Consider the following 22,858-nt stretch of genomic DNA (forward strand, 5'->3'; position numbering starts at 1 on the left):
AATAAATAAACACTTAAAGGAAAAAGAAATTTATATTAGCATATTATTAATGATTTAAAAAGGGTGGGAGACTCCTTTTAAAAGAAATGGTAACTTTCTTAATTGCAAGATTAAATAGAGAAAGCAAAAAATCCATATGGAAACCTTTGGTAATTAGAAAGTTGGAATTTGGTAATTAGAAAAAGATTAGAGAATTACTAGATTTACATGCTATGATCATCTCTGAAAATTATACTTAGTAGAAAATATTTGTGAATTTCTGGAAGTCTGTTACTCACCAAGATTTTGAAAACTCCATGAAGTGGGACTTAGAATAAAGTCCTTATGTGACCAAATAAATCAGCTTGATTATACTGCTGTGGTCCAGGCGAAAGAGTGCCAAGCAGGAGATAGGAAAATAAGTTCTACGTGGTTCTGGCTCTACCATTTACTGACCTTGGGGCCCTTGAAAGTCCCCATGTTCTTGGGGACCAACTGTACCTCCTCTGAGAAACTGAGAATTCGGAAAGTCAAATTCTGAGTTCTTTCTACTTGGAAAATTCCTTAATTTTATAACATTTAGAAGCTTCCATACTTAGGCAATTGAAACTCATTGTTTCTACCTAACTCAGAAGAGATTATGACAAAGAAGGGAAATGAAGATAGGACTCTGCAAAACTGGTCATTAACGCTGAGGGAACTGATTTTTACCTGAGGAAGAAAGAAGTGTTAATGGTCCCATTTGGGAGCCCTTAGGTCAGGCTTACTTTCTTGAATTCTCATGCAAACTTACCAGTATTATCCCTGGGCTGGCCTTCCTCCTCATTTCCTTGGAATGTGCCGTGCTCAATTATTCAGTTGGTTAAAGCTTCCAGTCACAAGTCTAAAGCTCCCTGGTATGTGCCTGCCTTGACCTGCTTTAATAACTCGATAGGTTCATGTGGCTGCCAAGGTTACATTAAAATTCACCCATACAATACATTCTAATTGTCAGAACTTTCTTCCAGGCATGTTTTCATTTTATGATCATTAGTGATATCACAAAATATTTTTGTAGGAAAAATGTCACTATTTTATTTTGTGTTTGCTCTAGAAGTTATGAAGAAGCCAAAGATCTCAGGATCATTTCAGGGCTTCAGAGGGAACATTTGGCAAACAGCATGTTTCCAAACACTTTCAAATCATTTAATTGGGCTTCTTAAGTAAACAAAAGTGTAAACACAAGTTGCTTGCCCGGTTTCTTTTTCATGCCCCTTTTCAAATGATCACTGAAAATTCTTGTAACATTTTACATGCCAAAACTATCCCTCTTGACCTAAGTTAGATGTTGGTTTCCATATAGAGTCGTAGTATCCCTAACTTAGGAATTCTTATTCTTAGTTAACGAAAAAGTTGTTATAAGGTTAAGTACCTGTCCTTCATAATGGATTTAGTTTGGGGAGTAAGGATACTGGTACCAATTTCAATTCTGATCACCAATAGGGTGTCTTAAAATTCAACTCAATTCTGACAATATCTACCTGGAAATAGTGAAAGATGCCACAGTTTAAGGGCTCAGTTACACAAGACTGTCCTCATTTCACATGCCAATCAAATGTCCAGCTTGTTACCTATGCTTTTGAACTACTGGCTATTAGTCCTACAAATTAAAGGCTCCCAACACCCCTCTATCCCATCACAGAACTCCGCTTACTTGCTAGATCACCAGTATGTTATAAAAGAATATAACTCAGGAACAGCCGGAGAGAAGGAATGCATAGAGCTAGGTAGGGGGCAGAGGTGTGGAACTTCGAGGCCCTCTCTGAGCAAGCCATTCTCCTTGAATCTCCACATATTCACCAATCCAGAAGCTTTTTGGGTTTTATTGGAGGCTTTGTTACATAGGCATGATTGATCAAATCGTTGGTCATTGGCCATTGATTCAACCCCAGCCTCTCTCCCATGGGGGTCAGGGGTGAAACTGGAAGTTCTAACCCTCTAATCACATGGTTGATTCTCCTGGCAACAAACTCCATGCTTAGGTGAAGTCCAAAATTTACCTCATAAATGTAACAAAATACACCTTTGTGCTCTCATCAATAGGTAATTCCAAGAGTTTTAGGAGCTCTGTGCCAGAAACAGGGATAAAGACCAAGGTTTATTTCTTAGAAATCACAATATCAGAGAAAAATAACATTTCACTTTACATTTTATAGCACTTTTATATTATAGAATCCATCTTGGCTAAATTTGGAAATGGAATTTTGGAGAATGGAGAACTTTCAAGAATTTGGAGTCTTTTAGTCATGTTAAAAAAAGAAATGCAACTGAATAAAATGTAAAGGTCTTATTGGCTTTATTCCACGATTTACTCATTCAGCAGCATCCCATCTAGCAAATACAAAGGAGCCCCAAGGAGCTGTACAAAATGGAAGACTTTTTTGGGGGTGTAAAGAGAGATAGAAACAAGGAAGGAGCAGATGGTTTCAGACAAGGTCACCTTTCTATGGGGACAGAAAGAGTTCTATCAGGTAGATTACCTCATTAGTGCTAACCAGGTAACTCCAGGTTGACTGGTTAAAGGTTTCATTCCTGGGAGAGGCTGCAATTAAGTTAGGTATTAAGCCACGGTTTGCTGATAAGGGGCTTAGCACAAGTGACTCCATTTTAATCCTGTTGTCTCTTTTTAACAGTAATATGACCTTAATCTGGTACTCCTTTTACAGAAAAATCTGCATTGGATTGATTTGAATTTTACATGAAATATACCAGAAGGCTTGGGTCTCCAACCTGCTAGAACTCTAAGAAGTGAGAGGAAAGATGGTTCACTCACTGCCTTAAGGAAAATTCTCTGCTAATGCTTGAATTAGCAATACCTGAAGTAAAACTTTTATAGAAATAAAGCATAATTAAATAATACAGTAATTCCATTTGAGAATAAAATATATTTAATACATAGTATTTGAGTGAAAAAGTTTTCTAGTATGCCAACAACATTGTATTCCTTTGTACAAGATATGAAAACAATGTGCACCATTACTTTATAGTTGATTTAATAAAAACATCGGGAATAGAAACATGTGACCATGAGTGTTGATACCATAGAATGTTAGGCAAACCACTTTTTAAAGTCTTCAACTTGAAAGAGGTTCATTTTGTTTTGCGATGACTGGACACATTAAAATAATGGAAGATACTTAGAATTAATAATAGCAAGTAGCATCATATTGTTCTTTCTTTATAAATTGGAATTTAAAGCTGTCCAATATATGCAGTTATATATGTGGATGCTAAACCAATCTACATAATACTGTGGAAAGTGTGAAAGTGAGTCAACTGTTGAAGTTGCTAGTTGCCATTGCCGAGTTATTTAAAAGACCAAGAAGGCATTTGTGCTACTGTTTTTTAAACCACTGGTTATTTTTCCAGACATCAATGAATGTGAAATTGGAGCACACAACTGCGACAGACATGCTGTATGTACCAACACGGCAGGAAGCTTCAAATGTAGCTGCAGCCCCGGGTGGATCGGAGATGGCATTAAGTGCACTGGTGGGTTGGAAAACAGCAGCAATTGCTTCTCATGAGCTGCCTGGACTATAAACATGAAGATATTTATTCTGTAAAAAATTTGTATACTATTGACTTTAAAGGTCATGCTTTCTGTTCGTAACGATGTGACTTTTTTCCATAAGATCTGGATGAATGCTCCAATGGAACCCACATGTGCAGCCAACATGCAGACTGCAAGAATACCATGGGCTCTTACCGCTGCCTTTGTAAAGAAGGATACACGGGCGATGGCTTCACTTGTACAGGTAGGCTTGTGTGGGGAACAACTGCAGAAATGGAAATCAGAGAAGCCAGGTGTTTCACAGCTTTCAGACCATCAGGTTTTTGCCTGAAGTTTGGGTCAGTTATAGACAACTTCTAATAGAAAAGATTAGTTATGTGAAACTACATGCCTGTGGAATGGAAATTTGGAGCCAGGTCCATTAGGGAGACTTCAGAAGCTACTAAAAATACATACATATATACAGTTATATAGTTGATGGGTATCATTGTATGCAATGATGTCATTACTTTTTTAAAAAAATTACGCTTCTTTTTATAATCCTCAGCCTTTATATTTTTGTGCCTATTTCTCACTGTGGGCTTCGTTCCTATACCAAACCTGAGTGAGCTTACTGTACGAAGCTATGTTTGAAGGGTTGCAGATGTTCTAGATCTCAATAAGATACTGAGATCCATTTCATATGACTTGAAAGCATTAATATATCCTGAACATTCTGCTCACAGGACATCACTTAAACATAAAAGAAACTAAGGCCCAGTCAGTGATTTACCTGGAATTTTTCCAACTCATTGAAAATTTTTAGCATATTTGAAATTGTTTATGTCTAACTCAGTGAAATTTTGTCATCATAAACCTTCCATTACTTCTTAGAAAATATTCAAAGTTTCACATATCAGACATACATGGTCCATGTGCTTGATATTTAATGCCTGTGGTTATTAGCAAAACTGAGTCAAAATTAAGCCGACAGGAACGTTTGGCTTCCTTTGTAGTTGCTGTCCCAGGTGTTTTGCTGCCCATCTGAGCTGAGTCTGAAACCTAAGAAATAGGCACAAATCATGGCATGTTATTTCCTGTCATGGATGTGTCCTCATGTGGGTGACCCTTCTTGAAAAAGCCTTAATTTGAATGATTCATTTGACTTATTATTCATTTTACATCACTAGGGACAATTTAGCATTCAGGATTCTGAATCTGAACCCCATGTTCATGGACTATTCAATACTAACATTCAAAGGAGAAAAAAGAATGAGTTTAAATGTATCGCATAGAAATTTGATGAAACACTGCAATACTCAGGAAGTTGATAATGATAAAAAAATGTCAGATGTGAGGAACTAGGAACCTCCTGACTAAGGAAGAGTAACTTGTGTTTCTTTCTGGCTGTAGATCTTGATGAGTGCTCTGAGAATCTGAATCTGTGTGGCAATGGCCAGTGCCTAAATGCCCCAGGAGGATACCGCTGTGAATGTGACATGGGCTTTGTGCCCAGTGCTGATGGGAAAGCCTGTGAAGGTAACTGATGGGGAAGCTGCCGGGGCCCTTGTAAAGCCTGACAAGATGAGGTTATTTAAACATTCCTGATTTTTTTTTTTTTAACTGAGGTGTGTTTTGGCTTCACATCTAAGCTGGTCAATTCAGTTTGTGGAGGTATTAGGTCTCCAGCTGGATGATTTCTCTTTGTACAGAGAAAATCTCAACTTTCTGACCACAAGCTGCATGGCCAACCATGGCCAGATGGTCTACACGAGTACACCCATTGGCCATAGGAGAGAGACACTAACCAGGTGTGGTTAACTCAGTGCGACTTGTTTATCCCCATTGCTGGGGGAGAGAGCTCAAAGTGCCCTGATAATGTCCTGTTGAAGGATTCTCTTTAAATATGTTTTTAATCTCTGCTATGGTTTGGTTTCTAGAAATAAAAGCTTTAAAATAATAGAGCAGATAATCTTCTCCATATGTAGAATAATGTACTGGGTTTGTCTCACATGGTCTCTAAATATCTAATACATGTGAATATGGAACAATCCTTTGCAAATCCATTCAGTAAGGGATAATGTTATATGTCATGCTGTCTCCCAGTGCAAGTCTCTGTCTTTCTGAGAAGTGTTGGTCAGACAAGAAGAATCCTGGGAGCCTGTTGGCTAAGGCTGGCACCCACTAGGAAACACAAGGTTCTTCTCTTTCCCCACACTTGTCAAATCTAAGTGCATTATCCCTCACTGACAAGAATTAGTGTCTACCATGAACTAAAAAGATTTCAGTAGAAATAAACAAATGATAACCATTGACAGTAGAAGTTTAAACAAGACCCTGATTAATGTCATAACTAATAATTGTTGCTTGGTAATTAGACATTAACTCAAAATCAGTCTTTAGCTATGGCGTGTATACTAATTCCCTCATACAGTTCTATGTAAATACTTTTCTTTGTTATGGAACCATTAGGTGTTCTTTATAAAGTTTATATTAAATATGCAGAGTTTGATATAAAATTCTTCTGAAGCAAGAAACCAGATTATGCTCTTGACCATGTGCCTAATACGTTGTTTACTTTTGTTACTCTGAATATCCAAGGAAAACAGGTACTGTGCCACTTCTGGTAACCTAAATAGGCACAAAATTTTGCTTCTTTTCATGCTATAAGGGAAGGTTGTGTTTGTTTGTTTGTTCTTAATATAAATCATTGCCTGCAGAGTGGTTATAGCTATTTAAAGCCAGTCTCAAGGCTGATAATGTGCCTGTGTGTCAATTACACACGCAGAACATTAATGTGAGGCGGGGACCAAGGCCTGGAAGAAGTGTCTGCAGTTTTGGATCTCCATCAACAATAGCAAGCACACAACATAGCACTAGGGATACAGAAGATTATAAAACTGATTACAAAAGTTACCACAAAGCCTTTGTGGTCTGTAAAATTTTATAACCCACGATAAAAAACAATGACTGTATAGATAAGAACAACAAAAGAATTTGGTCTAAGGTAGCCTTTTTGACTTTTACTTCACAAAAATGACATGGATCTATGTGAAAGACCAGAAATTATATACATGTAATGCTTAGCCTGCTGCTTGGCATGTAATGGAGGCTGAAAAAAGGGAGCTCTCACGTAAGAGCCTTCACTATACTTGGCAAATCATCTAACAGGCTTTAGGAGAAGCATGTGGATTGATGTTAGGTGGTCTTCATTTTCTTTTTTTTTTTAAGTTTATTTATTTATTTTGAGAGAAAGAAAGAGAGCACAAGCAGGTGAGGGGTCAGAGAGGGGGAGAGACAGAATCCCAGGCAGGCTCTACATCATCAGTGCAGAGCCCAATGCAGGGATTGAACTCACAAACCTTGAGATCATGACCTGAGCTGAGACCAAGAGTCAGATGCTTAGCCACCCAGGCGCCCCAGCAGTCTTCGTTTTCTTGATAACATGAGGTGCCTAATGATACTGGGCAGTTCCTTTAGCAAAATAATAATAATAATAATAATAATAATAATAATAATAATAATTAATAATAATAATAATTTCTCCCCCTTTGTATCCCTCCCCAAGATATCGACGAGTGCTCCCTTCCGAACATCTGTGTTTTTGGAACTTGCCACAACCTTCCCGGCCTGTTCCGCTGTGAGTGCGAGATAGGCTACGAACTGGACAGAAGTGGCGGGAACTGCACAGGTAAGACGTCCATTCCCATCAAAATCTGCTCCCAGGTGTCCTGAGGACCTGGCTCTTGGGGTATCACTGGGACCTCACAAGAATATTCACAGAGTCACAGAATTAATTTCCTGGAACAGGGTACATGTAAGGATGCGGAGGAAAGAGTGGCAGATGATTGAAGGAACAGAGTTTATAGCCTCACAGTCAAGTTTGTGGCTATAGAAGAATGTTCTAGGGGTGCTCTGGCTGAAAGGTCTCCCAGCCATTCCTTTTCTCCTTAGGCACATTTTCAGAAAGGTTCCTTTTGTTTTTGTTTTTTGTTTTTTTTTTAATTTTTTTTAACGTTTATTTATTTTTGAGACAGAGAGAGACAGAGCATGAACAGGGGAGGGGCAGAGAGAGAGGGACACACAGAATCTGAAACAGGCTCCAGGCTCTGAGCTGTCAGCACAGAGCCCGACGCGGGGCTCGAACTCACAGACCGTGAGATCATGACCTGAGCCGAAGTCGGACGCTTAACCGACCAAGCCACCCAGGCGCCCCAGAAAGGTTCCTTTTGAAGGCCGTGCACTGGGATCATGAGTTTTCTCCTGGCACTTCTCCATTGTAACACCCACTCCTTCCCATCGTGGCCTGTCCGTGGTCACCAGAGAATGTGATACAGAGAGCGCAGCCACCAATTTCTAGTGTGTAGATCATTTTCTTATAGAGCAGGGGACTCTCAGGGAACATAAGAAAAAAAATTAGAAAAGCTATAGGCCCTCTGTGGACCGTCACTTTGTTCCCTTTGGCACTGAGTTAAGACTTTGCAAGACATCTGCATTCTCTTTCCTGGGCCACTGGTCTATTCAAGGATATTGAGGAATCATGTTCCATTCTGGATAGGCCCAGAATTTCAGGGGAAAAATTTTTTTTTCCAGTTACCTAAACAAGCTGTGATTCAGTAGCTCTCCAGTTTATGACCACCACCACCACCACCATGACCACCTCCCTGAAATAAATCTAGACCAGGGTATTCCTCCCAAAGGCATTCTTCTGTCTTTTTTGTTTTGGTTTTTTGTTGTATTTGTTTTGTTTTGTTTTGATGGAAACTCATGACACCAAGCCAGGCCTCTAGCATGCCTCAGGAAGTTGCCTCTCCAGGACCCATATGCCTTCCTCAGTGCCCCAGCTTACCATCAGCATCGTTCTGTCTGACCTCATTTCTATTAGTCTTCCCTGTCCCTCCAAGTTCACATGCAATCTGAGCAAATGAATTTTCTGCAGTGGAACCTACAGGAAGGTTACCAGGTCCACAGTAGGCTGGGAGGGAAACCCAAGGAGAAAGGTATCCTCATTTCCCGTTCTCTTCTCTCTGAGTCAGCTTGTCTGTTCTTAAGTATTTCATCAGTGTTCAAAACAGACAAAAGGATTACACGAGGTGGAATTTGCCAAAACCCACATCTTAAATCCGGAAGTCTGTACATATTTTTGGAATAGAAACTGAAAGGGAAATATTCCACACAGCATCAATGATGGGAGAGTGACTCTTAGCAGGCTTGAGGAAGCACACTAAGCCTTGTGCGAGTGTCTGCCTTGTACGCAGCTGCACCGAGGCGAGCGTGCCCGGTTGGGGAAGCAGCAGAAGTTGCCTGCTCCTAAGGGTTCCCTGGGACATCTTGCTCTAATTTGATGAAATAACAAGCCACACATATTAAATATATTTTCTTAAAACCTGTGTCTGAATTTTTGGTTGACCGAGGTCACAGTAGTGTTTTCCTTTCAGTTACCTTGACTGGAATATTTTTCCTAGTTCCAAAGTTATATTTTCTCCTGATGACAAATTTGAATGCTAAATGTGTTCCAGGGGAAAAAGACCAAAGACTATGACATATTTCCTTCCTGAGGGGTTTTTATTTCAGAAGTGGAAGACCGTATTTCTAGGTGTAATGTAACTAGTAACTCTTAAAATTCTTGTTGGGAGCCCCAGATCCACTGCTACCGTTGTATGGTGACGTCTGCCCCACATTGGCTGATAATTGTGCCCTTTGCTGTGTGGTTTTAGATGTTAATGAATGTCTGGATCCAACCACGTGTATCAGTGGGAACTGTGTCAACACTCCAGGCAGCTATACCTGTGACTGTCCACCCGACTTTGAGCTGAATCCAACTCGAGTTGGCTGTGTTGGTAAGATCTTAAAACTTTTTAGAGAGTATACTTTTACTTTGAAAGCAGCATTGAACATTCCATTCTCAAATTTTTAAAAAAGTAATACCATAAAAATTTAAACATTGCCTAAATCTGATTTATACTTTCAGTTATTTTTTATTCTGTAGGTAAACTCCCAGTATATGTGTTTGGGCACTTCTTAGTTTCGTGGTAAAAGTAAATTGCAGTTTTTAAACAGTTTCTGAAATGGATTTCAATATCCAGCCCTCACATAGAGAGAATATTCTTGACACTCTTTTGTTTATACATGGTAAATAGATACCCGCTCTGGAAATTGCTATCTGGATGTTCGACCTCGAGGAGACAATGGAGATACAGCCTGTAGCAATGAAATTGGAGTTGGTGTCTCCAAGGCTTCCTGCTGCTGTTCTTTGGGTAAAGCCTGGGGTACTCCTTGTGAGCTGTGCCCTCCTGTGAACACATGTAAGTGTACATCCTCCTGTTTATTATTATTATTCCTGCTCAGGCCAGTTCTCCTTTCTAGATCCACAGGACAGAAGCTACAGAAAGAGGGAGCTGCCTCCAGTCTCTAGTCTTTAGTCAGGGAAAGGAGATCAAACCTCTCAGCCCTATTGAGGGACCCCATTCCCAATTTGGGTGTCAGAAGAGTCCCCAGTTGGCTTGTACTAAAAGGGCAGGTGGGGCAGGCAGGTGACATTTCATTTCTATGTGAGTGAAAAGTACATAGCGCTATTTTAAAGAAGATTTTTACAGGCTAGGTTACTTATATAATATTGCTTACCTTCCAGGAACACATCGATAGATGTGTGGGCTAGTTATCAAAAGCTCTAGGATAGGTTAGACACTTGGTCCCTGGTAAAAGAAAAGTGATTAGTTAAGTAAATACAAAAGGGAAGGTTATTTCTATTCTTATGGTATTACTTGAAAGAAAGCTTTAGAATGTGATTTTAAGGACATAAATAAGTCTCCTAAAAATAGAAAAGGCTTCACATTTTTCTAAGTGGGTCCTATATGAGGATCCAGTCAGATGTGGCTTCTTAGGCAAAGGTTGATGCTGCTGCTAACAGTGTATATTGGGATAGGTACTGATTCTTTCCCTGCGGAAGGCTCATTTATTCACTTTTTCTAAAATTATTTGTTGGGTACCTAGAGTGTGTACTCTGAGTGTGCAAAGATGAATTAGACTAGATTCTGCCCTCCAGAAGTGTACAGCTAGCAAAGTGTGACCCAAACATAAAAGCTGTAATTGAGCGTAGGTCTCAAAAAGGGAAGAAAGAACAGAAACAGTGCCATGAGCAGGAGAAGGAGCACTCCTCGCTCCAGTTAGGACTCTATATCACTTGGCACCAATGTAACTCTGGGCAAATTACTTAGCAAGACTTGAACTTCCTCATTCATATAATGCCTCATAGAATTAAAAGAAGTCGTTCATGTCAAGCACTCAGCACAGGGATGAAGGCTTAGCAGGCACCTTCTTTCTTCTCTTCAGAAAGGGAAGTCAGTTCTGAAATGGCAGAGATGGTGATGCCCTTGTGCGTTTTTTCCCTGGGCCTTGAAGGCAGGGTGTGACCTGAAAAAGGAGACTTAAAAAGAGTGTATGATTAGAGGAAGAGGAGGAAAGAAAAAATGAAAGAGGGAGATAGTTAATTTCATTGACGTTGAAAGAAGCAAACCAAGGTGTTTAAGTAGGGGAGTCAGCTCTATTGATTAATAATGATTAGCAAAGCAGAGTTCCTGGGTGGCTCAGCTGGTTAAGTGGCAAACTCTTGGTTTTGGCTCAGGTCATGGTCTCACAGGTTTACTGAGATCCAACCCTGTGTCAGGCTCCACACGGAGCATGGAGCCTGCCTGGAATTCTCTTTCTTGTACTCATAAACAAACAAACAAACTTAAAAAAAATTATTAGTAAAGCAATGGGTCCACACTACCCCAAACTGGATCAGACCTGGAACTGAAATATATACATGTGTACATTTAGGCATATACACATAGCATTTCAGAAAGCCAGGAGAGGGATTATCAGATTTGGAAAGATTAGGATGGTTATGAAAGAGCTAATTTTTATCAAAGCTCACCAGGATGACACAGCAGATTAGGTTCATTTTTTTTTTTTTAAGTTTATTTATTTATTGAGAGAAAGAGCACATGCGCGCACACACACGCGCGTGCGCGTGGGAGGGGCAAAGAAAGAGAGAATCCCAAGCAGGCTCCGTACTCTGCACTGAGCCTGATGTGGGGCTCTGTCTCACAACCTTGAGATTGTGACCTGAGCTGAAATCAAGAGTCAGATGCTTAACTGACTGAGCCACCCAGAGGCTCCAGTTAGGTTCATTCTTACTCGCATGTTCCTGTAAGTATCACACTGCTGGTGCGTGGCACAGAAATAAATGTTTTTGAATGAAATACTTGAATGACAGAATTAATGGAGAAAATGAAAGGACAATGTAGAAAGTTGGTTTGGGAAACCAAGGGAATCAGTATTGCACTCAGTAAAATAGAGGGGCAAGAAAGATCTCTAGGCATTAAAGACAAAAGTGGGATGGGAACCAGGAAAGAACAGCTTTCCCTAAGGTTCTGTTTGGAAAGAGTTTTGGAGACAGGCTGATTAACATTATTAAGGGAGGCAGTAATTCCCAGGAAGTAAGGCTGAACAAAATGTAAAAATGGAGGAGTTTGTTAGAAAATAAAAAGGGGAAGAAAATCTTTACAAAGAAGTAGTGATGACAATAACTACTACTTCATTACTACTAGTGATGAACATGAAGAAAACATGTTCACAGGAACATGAGGCCAGGAGGGTAGGTGGTGGGTCCAAAGACTGAGGACAGTGGCCTTCCATCTTTCTGGCACCCTTAGTAAAAGCCATTTGAAAATAACACGCATACACACAGTTGTTAACTTGCTTAAGATGGGCGGGGTAACTGCTAAGGATTCCTGAAAATGAATATTTTCAGTTGGCTATGTCAGTATTTCTCTTGAGGATACTATTTCTAGAAATTTTAGATTCAAAAGAACTCCATTTGATTTTTCGTTTCAATAGCTGAGTACAAAATTCTTTGTCCTGGAGGAGAAGGTTTTCGGCCCAACCCTATCACTGTCATCCTGGAAGGTAATTCTGTATCCTTGATCTTAAAGTATGCGCATTTTGAACTTCCTTGGGTTTATTTACAGTGCTGAAGAAATGCTGTTGTTTTCATTTTGACAGACATTGATGAGTGCCAGGAGCTCCCAGGACTGTGCCAAGGCGGGAAATGTATCAACACCTTCGGCAGTTTCCAGTGCCGCTGTCCAACCGGTTACTACCTGAACGAAGATACCCGAGTGTGTGACGGTAAATGGTCCTTTAGGAGGATCAGTTCTTTCAGCTATTGAGAACTGACCTCAAAAGCCAGTATACAGTCACCAGTAAAACTAAGAATTTAACTATATAGCGCAATGGTCTAAACATGAACCTAGCCAGGTAAATGTGCCGTACTTGTGGCAGCTTGCATGAATGTTACTGATGGCATATCATTTCTGATACACCCCAAATATTCCTTTTCTTCTGAGAAAAGTGGAGTTTTATTATCTTAGGCCATTGTCTCACTTATGCCTGCAGTTTTCTGGGCTCTTTAGAAAAGCCATTTATATTAGAGTAGCTCAGGTCTCATTTCAAGGACTTCTGTATTCTGGGAAGCACTGAGTTCCTCTTCTTCCTGTTCTTTACCACTTATCTGTACTAATGAACCAAAATGAGCTTCTCTTAAAAAGGCAGCCTCTTTGGTCTTATGATGTAAGTGATAATTCCTGTTCATCCTGTGTTATTGGAAAGATGGAGAATATTGACCGCTTCTGGCTTTCAAAGCACTTGGGCCATAGACTGTGGTGGGAAAGATGGTTTTCATCTATATGAGGGAGTCACATGACTAGTTAGGGAGATACTTCCCTGTATCCTGGAGGAGAAATATGCCTCTGGCTCTCCAAAAGGCTTATGAGGTGACTTCGATAAAGGATGACCTCACTGTGTATTAATTGAGTATCACAGTGTATATAACACAGCTCTAAGACCCCTGGAATCAACAAAGATTAGAGTCAACCTCTGTGTTTGAAAATGGGGATAGAGGTGTTAAATACCTACTTCCATTCTACCTTACCAGTGCAAATTCATGAAAGTGGTTGTTGAATGGCTTCAGGGTCTATTATATTCTTCCACAGATTTTGTGAACATATGACGTATTAGCGGTCTTTCTGAAGGATTTCTCCACATCTCCATCTCTGCATGCCTTTCAGGATGTTATGGACTCCTCTATTAGGAACTCTTATCAGAAGGCAAAACCTTTTTTTCTGGCACTTCCTTTCCTGAAAACATACACATTAGCATAGGCAAAGGGCACCGATGAATTAAACATCTATTTTTGTTATCCAGATTTCAAAGTGCCCTGTGGATTTTCTCCTCCATTGTCGACATTTATGTTGACACTGAGTATCAGGCCATTCCAAAGAGTGAAGCTTTCATATTCGTATACCACTTTCTGTCTGGATTACAGATGTGAATGAATGTGAGACTCCCGGAATCTGTGGTCCGGGGACGTGTTACAACACCGTCGGCAACTACACCTGCATTTGCCCTCCAGACTACATGCAAGTGAATGGGGGGAATAATTGCATGGGTAAGTTCAAGTTTTTCTTAATCTTGCATGTCCGATCTTCATCTGTGAAGAGAAAAAGAGCTTGTAAGCCCAGCACTTGGTCCTTAGTGTTATGTTACTCATCAGACCGAGTGCTGCCTGCCACCCTTCCACTGTCTTTGTGAGAGCCTCCTCCCTTGTAAACCATAAGCTTGGCCTTTTTTCCCCACCTTGTGTGGGTGGTTGGGAGTTTTCTTTAAAATGTAATGTTGGAAAATCCCAAACAACGGTTTAATAGTACTTCTTTTGTTTGACTTTGGGTGTATCTTTATACAATTATATTTACAGCACTGACTTACAGTATTAAAACATCATGAGTCGGAAATGAGAAAATTACTGCCAAATAGCAGTGGAGAATTGTTACTAAGAGTCTGGGTGGAGAGTCGTGTAAAGTTTATTAATGCTGCGGCTCCATAATGACTTAGTTCTGTGGCCCCAAATCCCAGGGAATACATTTCTCAAAGTCCCCTTTCTTATAGCGGCAGATGTGGATAGAAAATTGGGTAAGAGCAGGCTGTTCCTGCTCTCATCCAAGTCAAGTTACAATAAAATCCAAAAGAAACATACTCCTTGAGTATCCTCTTAGACATCCAGTGTGCTCTCCCCATGGTATCACCATCCCCTTCCCTCTAGATATGAGAAGAAGTTTGTGCTACAGAAACTATTACGCTGACAACCAGACCTGCGATGGAGAACTTTTGTTCAATATGACCAAGAAGATGTGCTGTTGTTCCTACAACATTGGCCGGGCCTGGAATAAGCCCTGTGAACAGTGTCCCATCCCGAGCACAGGTGAGTTGCACCATTACCAAAAACATAGGTTGATAAGTTACCCATGGATTGTTGAGAGAAATGAGTCTCAGCCAGGCAAGAAAAAAGTCCGTCGTTTATCTTCCTAAGCAAAAAATTAGCTCACAGAGGCAACTGTGTAAGTTCACAGTTGATTCTGGTCCTTCCAGCTGAAAATTGAGTCACAGAGCACACTGTCTAATTTGTACACTAGCTCACTCGCCAGACTTACAGACTCAGCATAGAGGGGAGAAACAGAAACACTGTTATCGTTATGGAGTTCACCACGTAACTGAAAGACTAGAAACGTTAGGCGAAGCGATATGACAAATAGGTGAACCATATTCCTATTATTCTTACTTATTTATAACTGGTCTTGTTCCAAAAAGAATTTAAGGCAGCCCACAAAGATTTGAATGTAAAATAAGAAGGCCTAAGGCAAATGGCAAACAAGGGTAAGAAACTTGGAGCAAGGAGCGAGGCTAATACGCAAAAATCCAAGCTGGGAATTTCTACACACTTGCCAAAGATGAGCAATAAGTTTGGCTCCAAACTTTCTAGCAGCTCATATAAAAAGGGGGAGATAATCAAGTCTAAGAGTCTCAATGACTATAAAGCAAACTAAACACTAAAGGAAAGTGCAACTCTTCATGGTACTGAGATTGGAGAGAAATTTTTTCGTATATCCTCATAGAGAAAAATCTATGTAATGTTATTTGTTTAAAAACAAAAAAGTCTAGGGACGCCTGGGTGGCTCAGTCGGTTGGGCGTCCGACTGCAGCTCAGGTCACGATCTCACAGTCCGTGAGTTCAAGCCCCGCATCGGGCTCTGGGCTGATGGCTCAGAGCCTGGAGCCTGCTTCTGATTCTGTGTCTCCCTCTCTCTCTGCCCCTCCCCCATTCATGCTCTGTCTCTCTCTGTCTCAAAAATAAATAAACGTTAAAAAAAAAATTTAAAAAAAAAAAAAAAAGTCTAACCCATGTCCTTAGAGTAAATGAAGTGAAATGGTGCGTGGTTCTTATACGGTAAATGATGACATCATTTACTAATGTTCTTATTTAGAGTTAAATAAACTGTGATGCAGTTATTGATAGTATTCTGTAGTATCTACTCTGTTCCCCACAGTGATCTGTAAGATACTAAATCTCTTGTCTGGTTCTATCTGATTGCATGTGAAACAGAATATTCTTTTTTTTAGTAAAATATACCAGTTCCTCCATTGTTTACTCTAGAAATAATGTATTAATCATCACTTAGAATTACCTATGAGTTATCCACAGTCTGCAAGACGTCTCTCGACCAGGGGTTGGCCAGGTACAGCCCCTGGGCCAAATCTAGCCCACACTAATTTTTGTGTGGCCCAAAGCTGAGAATGGTTTTTACGTGTTTTAAAAGGTTGGGGAATATCAAAAGAATAATATGTTATGTCCTGAAAAGTATATGAACTTCAAATTTTCGTGTCTATAAATAAAATTATATTAGAACACAGCCACACAAATTTGATTACATATTTCCTGTGGCTGCTTTCATGGGATAGTTCAGTAGTTTTAATAGAGACTACACAGCCTACAAAACCTAAAATATTTACTCTTTAGTCCGTTAAGAAAGAAATTGCTAACCCCTGATCTTCACCAATGGTCTTCAAATCTTTTGATCACACATACCTATCAGTTAAAAAGCAGGGGGGTTACACCTATTTGATGTGTGCGTTTCCATGTAAAAGTATATGTGTATATATCTCTACATATATTTTTCAACTAGATTGAAAAATGCATTTATTATTGCATTTGTTATTTTCATGAACTGTTCTATTAGAAAATATATACAAAATTAATCTTTTAAATTAGATTTTGTGAAGAGAAATGAAAGGCTTAGTAGTTTCTTTTTTATCTTAATGGATCATTGTGTGTTCCCCTAGAGACTGTTTTGGAAACCCTTACTAAAGACTTTCATTCCTTTCAAAAGTATCTGAGTTAAGAACGTGCATATTTTTTATCTAAAATGCAAGATTTCTTATTCATGTTGAATCTTGGCCAAATCTAGTCATGGCTTTTCATTTAGGTATGTAATCTGCACACATTTTAGAAGTTCCTGAAATATGTCTGGATGACCAGTGTCAGCTGGCATTATATTTGTTAAAAGTAGACAGTCAGATATGAAGGAAATAAAGCAGTAGAAGAAGAACATGCTACATTTTGACCAAACTACTTTCAGAGACGGTTTATACTTTTTAGTGGGTTTGACCAATAAGGCAATGACCACCTTGAGCTTAAATTGATACCATGCTATATCAGTTACAGTCATGATCTGGAATTACAGAACCTCTGAGTTAGAAGGACTGCAGATGACATTTAGTTCATCCTCTGTTATCAACTTTGATGAATTCAGACGAGCAAGAGAAAGATAGAAGGTCGGAGGAGGGAGAGAGAAAGAAGGAAAGAGCTGCACCAAATGAAATCCAGCTCCAAAAACTGAAGTAATGACATAAGTTGGTTGTTTGAACTGAATTAGTCATTAATAGACCTGATGTCAAGAACTTGGCTAGATTTGCTACAGTCTCCCCCCAATCTACTGAGGAAATGATTTTTGTAAGCATTCCTAAAATCCCAGATCCCTTCATGTGAGTGGAAAGAGGCCCTCTTGCCAGTCCCTGGGTTCAGAGCTGAACAACATCCTTCTAGAAACCCAAATTCCTACAGGCAAGCTCATACAAATGCGTGGGCTGTGATGTGGAGACCTCTGTTTCTTCCTCAGTATTACGTCAACATGAGGTCGCTTTTCATTCAGCGTTTGCCTTAAGGACAAGGTTACAACATCTGTGGGGATTCTCAGATTTATTTTTTATTTTAAATTCCTCAAAATACAGATAAATATTTTGCAAGATGTTTCCAAAGTAATTTCTTTCGACCCAGTCATTGCTCTTTGCTGACCCCTATTCTCACTCCTCTCACCCCATCTTTGTTTAATGAATTACTGCAGATGAATTTGCTACACTCTGTGGAAGTCAAAGGCCAGGCTTCGTCATTGACATTTACACCGGCTTACCTGTTGGTGAGTTATGATGCCATTGTTGGAATTTTCTGTGTTTGCCTTTGTGTTTGAAAACAGGAATACACACCCTTATTTTTCTCAGGTTGTTTTTTTTTTTTTTTACTTAGAAGGAAAAACTAGTGAAACAATGCCATTTAGTTTTATTGAAACACTGATTCTTACTTTGAAACAAACCGCAAACACCCCGTGTCGCTCCACCTAATTGGCGGCAGCATTCGTTGCTCATGATTAAGGGGACTGGAAAGCTTTTCACAAAATTACAATCAAGCTTAGTTAAACCAACCCTAGGCATCAACAAAGGGAGAGATTCTGGGAGTAGGGCCAGTTGACGTTTGCTTTGACTATAATTCCCAATCTTTCCTTCTGACTATGACATGAGTTTAATATGACTTTTCATACCAATCTTTATGTGTGGGTTGTACACATAAAGCACTTTAGGGGATCAGTTTTATCTCACATGGATTCTCCTCAGGTTATCTGCTTTGGGAATTTCAGATGTGCAATAAAAAAAAAAAAAAAAAAAAAAGAGGCCACTCCACTCGGAGGCCCCATCTGGTAACTGGAGCAGAGACCACTGCAGTGCTCGAGATGCTTGTGCAAGATTCAGAAGTCTTGCACAGCATTCGGCCAATGGAGGCAATGCCTTTGTGGTTTAAAAGAAAATAACATAAAAATAGATGGAAAGCTATTGCATTCTCAGAGTTTTTCCCCTGTGTGATTTATATGCATCCTCAGATGCCCGTCTTAAGTCCGAGCAGTTGTGTCTAGTAGCAAACATCACCACTCGCTTTGTTCCACCTTCTTCCTAATAAGTAAACTGAAATCCACATCAGCCTTTCCAATGACCTTGTTTAAGAAAACAAGGGTCTGGTCCAGCAATCAGCCTGGTTCTCTTAGTGCCAAATCCATATGGCTCAACAGTCTAGTCAACGTCCAAAGAAACTTCATGGTTTGGAAAGAAAAACTGCTAAATGACATTGGCATGAAACACCTGGCCCTCGCTGCTTTGTTTTTCCCCTTCCCAAAACAGATCTTTTCATCTCCCTAGAATCTCCGATCCAAAGATAAGTGGTCTTTAATAATAATGACTCTCCACGGACAGACCAGGCATGTCCCCCAGCAAGGCCTGCCCTCCGAGGTTGGCAGCAGGCAAAAGACTGGAAACAGCACCAACGTCGTCTACTAGTTGAGCTGGAGACATCTCAGACATCATCCAGTTCAAATGCACTGCTTTACAGTTGAGGGGACAGGGGCCCAGAGAGGGGAAGGGACTCAGCCGAGGTCACCTAGCTAATTAATAACAGAGCCGGGACCCAAATCCAGTCCTGACTCACAGCTTGCTTTGCCTCAAGCTCTTGAAAGCTGGAAATGTGATAGTTAGCAATATACTTAATGTTACCAAATTCCACCATGACAAAATATTTAGATGACTGAGAAACTTTGTTTTATTTGAGCTTTATACTCTCCTTCTGAAAGGTCTTAAGATTGTTGGCATATAGAACCCATTCGTATGGGGTTAAAACTATAGCAAGTTTATTAATCTTGTCTTAAAATATAAACTTCTCCAAGTTGAAGTTCAAATGAAATCCAGACAGGAAAAGAAAATACAATTTTTAATATATCCTTTTGCTATTTTATGCCTAACAATGGCTAGAAATTTGACCCAGTCTATTATTGTTAAACTTGATAATACATCACTTATATTTAAAATAAATGAATGTGAACATAATGTCTCACATTTTAAATAATAAAAGAATGTCGTCTGAATTATCTTTTTGTTTGCTGATCATTCACAGTTGTGATGTTACTTTGCATAGCCTTTTAAGAACGTGAATGGCAAATATGTGAAAAATCCAAAAACATAATCACCTGCATTCAAAATAGCAATATACTCTAAGTTGTTTTTTTCCATTAAAGAGATTATTTTTCCTTTGAACAAAATCAAACCCTTTAGAAAAGGATCTAAAATAAACCTGTGGTCTGTCAAACTTCTTCAAAGCAGGTTGGCTTTAGAGTATGATTATTCTGAAATCGCGGTGTCTCTTGTAAGCTCCACAACTGTGGCCCTTCTTACGACTTAGGCAAACAGAGTCCTTGCAGAGGCTCCTGACTATCGTATGTATACGGAAGTGTCTCAACGGCGAGGTAACACAAACCTAGTGGGTTGGAAAGACCAAAGCTTTACATCCCTTCACAGCTTCTGAAGCACTTTGTGAAATTCCAACAAGCAGTGGCGGAAGGGCCCTCCAGGATAACAAGTAATTTGATTGTGGTTTTGTGAAGATTGTTGACTGTGACGTGCAAAAGCCTGAGGGAGATAGGATAGCCTGTTAGCGGATTCCTCGTGTCAAATCCTGACTCTGCCTCTTATTAGCTTTGTGGTCTTTGGCAAGTTTCTTCTGCTGGCTTGGCCTCAGTTTCATCATCTGCATAGTGACAGTTGTCACAGTACCTGGAGACCATCTCGTAGAGTGGCTGTAATGATTCAGTGAGTAAATCCAGGTTGAATGTTGAGAAATATGCCAGGTACACAGCAAGTGAGACACTACTAACACTCTTACTGTTATTATCCTAGAAGACACTGAATGGTTGGGAGTTGAGAGCAGGTCAGAAAGAGATTGGACCACCAGGCTGGTGAGGAGGTGAGACCTGCCCACAAGGCCACCTCACCAGCCGGCCAGCCCTGCTCTCACAGCCTGCGTTGTGGCTCTGCTGTCACTCCTGCTTGGATCCTGTTTTAATGCTCACCGGTCCCAACTTCCAGATACTGGTTCTTAATTTACCAAATTTTAATTGGTGCTTAACATTGATCAGACGGCATGGTAGGGTCTGGTAACACAGTGGAGTTGTAGCCAGCCCCAGCCCCTGGCCTTAGGAAACCACAGTCTGTGGCTATAGCCCTTCTCAGTGCTGGCCCCCACAGTCAGCATGGGCCTAGCTCACAGCCCCAGACCTAATGTACCTCCTTTTCAAAACCATGTGAAGGAGGAAGGGGATGTTGAAGGGGAATCTGAAAGATCAGAGCTGGCTATGACCATAAGCTCCTCTGTTCTTCACCAGCTCTCCTTTCCCATTCTAGTCAAACACCACCACACACTTTGGGTAGAGTGGCCGTTTATTCTCAGCTGTCACTTTATTCTATTCACCCAGTGCATAGTGCCCAGGGGATACCAAGATGGCGCCTACGTGGTTTGTTTCAGAACAAAACCAAAAAGATTCTAAATCCAGATAGACACATGAGTGTCTGAAAGCAGTTTAGTTATTTCAGTTTGCTATCAACTGATGTCCCCCCTTTCCACTGTCACCACCCCAACACACACATACCCACCAACACACCCACGCACCCACACACCCATGCACTTTCTCTTTTTTCATTGTGGACCTTATGTAGAACATGGAGTTAGAAGCTGCCGACTCTCAGTGCCGTGCTGTCACTCATGTATGGCTGCTCTGTTTTCAGATATTGATGAATGCCGGGAGATCCCAGGGGTCTGTGAAAACGGAGTGTGTATCAACATGGTTGGCAGCTTCAGATGTGAATGTCCAGTGGGCTTTTTCTATAATGACAAGTTGTTGGTTTGTGAAGGTAAGTGATGTCACTATATCATGTCCAGGAATGAGCCAACTGACAAGCTACTTACGCACACACACTTGGCCAATTTCACAACATTGGAATTTCACAATCCATCAAGCTCTAGCAATAGTGTAGGGCACCATGTGGAACATCATTTTTTCATGGAAAAACTTCCCTAAGTCCCCGTGGAAAAAGCAGGACGTGCACTCCCCAGCCCCATCCTATACACAATATATTAGATTTCCCAGCTGATATAAGAAAGCCTTGAGTTCCTGGGTGTGTCGCATAGATTGCTTTTGTTTCTCATTGCTTAAAAGTGAGCAGGAGTGGTGGGCGGTCATCTTTACTTGAATCTCAAAATTAGTGTTCCCTTCCAAACGGAGCCTGTGCTACTCCCAAGTGAAAACAAGGTTAATGCAAATATTCCAAATGCATGAGAGAATTCCAAATGGCAAGAACAGCAAATTTAATTTTATATGAAGAATGTTGGCATGTGTGCAAGTGGTACTTTTTTCATTTTCACATTACCTCCCCTTGCCATGTGCATGTACTGTGATGCCGTGCATTCCTCACAACACTTCATATTCCCCTACATCTGGGGAAGATAGTGTACTTTCACATTTTAGTAAAAGGGACATTGCTGGTTATTAAATATACCATGTGCCCTAGGGTAGCTGGAATAATTGTCTATTTAATACTTAAACTTGGGGCCTCTTGCAGAATTTTTGTTCTTGTCAGAAAGGGTTATTACCCCTTAGAGCATGTATGAGAGCACATATGTCAATATTTTAATGTTAAAAAACCTTTTTTTCCCATAGACTAGGGACAACTTACAGACCATGAGTAAAGTTATGGCCCTAAGCACATGCTTGTTAAATTCTCTTCACCAGGCTTTTAGCTACTATGGCCAGGTGGGCACATGTTACTGCCTCCCGGAGAGGGGTAAATGGGGTGATAGCCGTTCAGAACCTTCCTTAGGAAATAGTCATCTCAGACCTTGGCACTAGCCCCTGTGCTTTGGAAGGCCATCAAGGATAAGGTGTTCCGGAGAGGAAGCATGATGCAGGAGAAAAGAAAGGAGCCCACAGCAGAGGAGCTGATGATGGTAAAGTAGCCTGCCTTCCTCATAGCCAGTCTTCCCCCTTTCATAAATGGCTAGGATGCCTGCCACCTCTCTTGTTCTCTTCTATTCAGAGATCCCAAACCCTTAGGCATGGTCACCCATGATGGCCAAGTTAACCCAGACCTTACTGTCCCTATGAGATTGAAAGCCTATAGCTGTACCAATGTAAAACACTTTGCTGTCAGGGTAGTACTCAGTGGATATTGAGATTACAAAGCACTCCAACTTTTGGTGTCCGTCTCACAGAATATCCATTCTCAGGGTGAATGTTTATTCCGGGGTCAGCTGCTTCCCAGCAC

The 22,858-nt window shown here is 40.4% G+C and overlaps 1 protein-coding gene across 1 annotated transcript in view; it reads left to right on the forward strand.

The window, feature by feature from the left end:
- FBN1 (fibrillin 1) overlaps positions 1 to 22,858 on the forward strand; it is a 232,824-nt gene that overhangs the window by 168,862 nt on the left and 41,104 nt on the right. The window contains exons 32-43 of the mRNA XM_042942113.1: positions 3,388 to 3,510; positions 3,654 to 3,776; positions 4,925 to 5,050; positions 7,080 to 7,202; positions 9,229 to 9,351; positions 9,652 to 9,816; positions 12,395 to 12,463; positions 12,560 to 12,685; positions 13,881 to 14,003; positions 14,655 to 14,813; positions 17,791 to 17,862; positions 21,323 to 21,448. Coding sequence (XP_042798047.1) covers positions 3,388 to 3,510; positions 3,654 to 3,776; positions 4,925 to 5,050; positions 7,080 to 7,202; positions 9,229 to 9,351; positions 9,652 to 9,816; positions 12,395 to 12,463; positions 12,560 to 12,685; positions 13,881 to 14,003; positions 14,655 to 14,813; positions 17,791 to 17,862; positions 21,323 to 21,448 — 1,458 coding nt within the window. The remainder of the gene's footprint in view (positions 1 to 3,387; positions 3,511 to 3,653; positions 3,777 to 4,924; positions 5,051 to 7,079; positions 7,203 to 9,228; positions 9,352 to 9,651; positions 9,817 to 12,394; positions 12,464 to 12,559; positions 12,686 to 13,880; positions 14,004 to 14,654; positions 14,814 to 17,790; positions 17,863 to 21,322; positions 21,449 to 22,858) is intronic.

This window comes from Panthera leo, chromosome B3 (genome assembly GCF_018350215.1).
Source record: "Panthera leo isolate Ple1 chromosome B3, P.leo_Ple1_pat1.1, whole genome shotgun sequence".
Classification (NCBI taxonomy): domain Eukaryota; kingdom Metazoa; phylum Chordata; class Mammalia; order Carnivora; family Felidae; genus Panthera; species Panthera leo.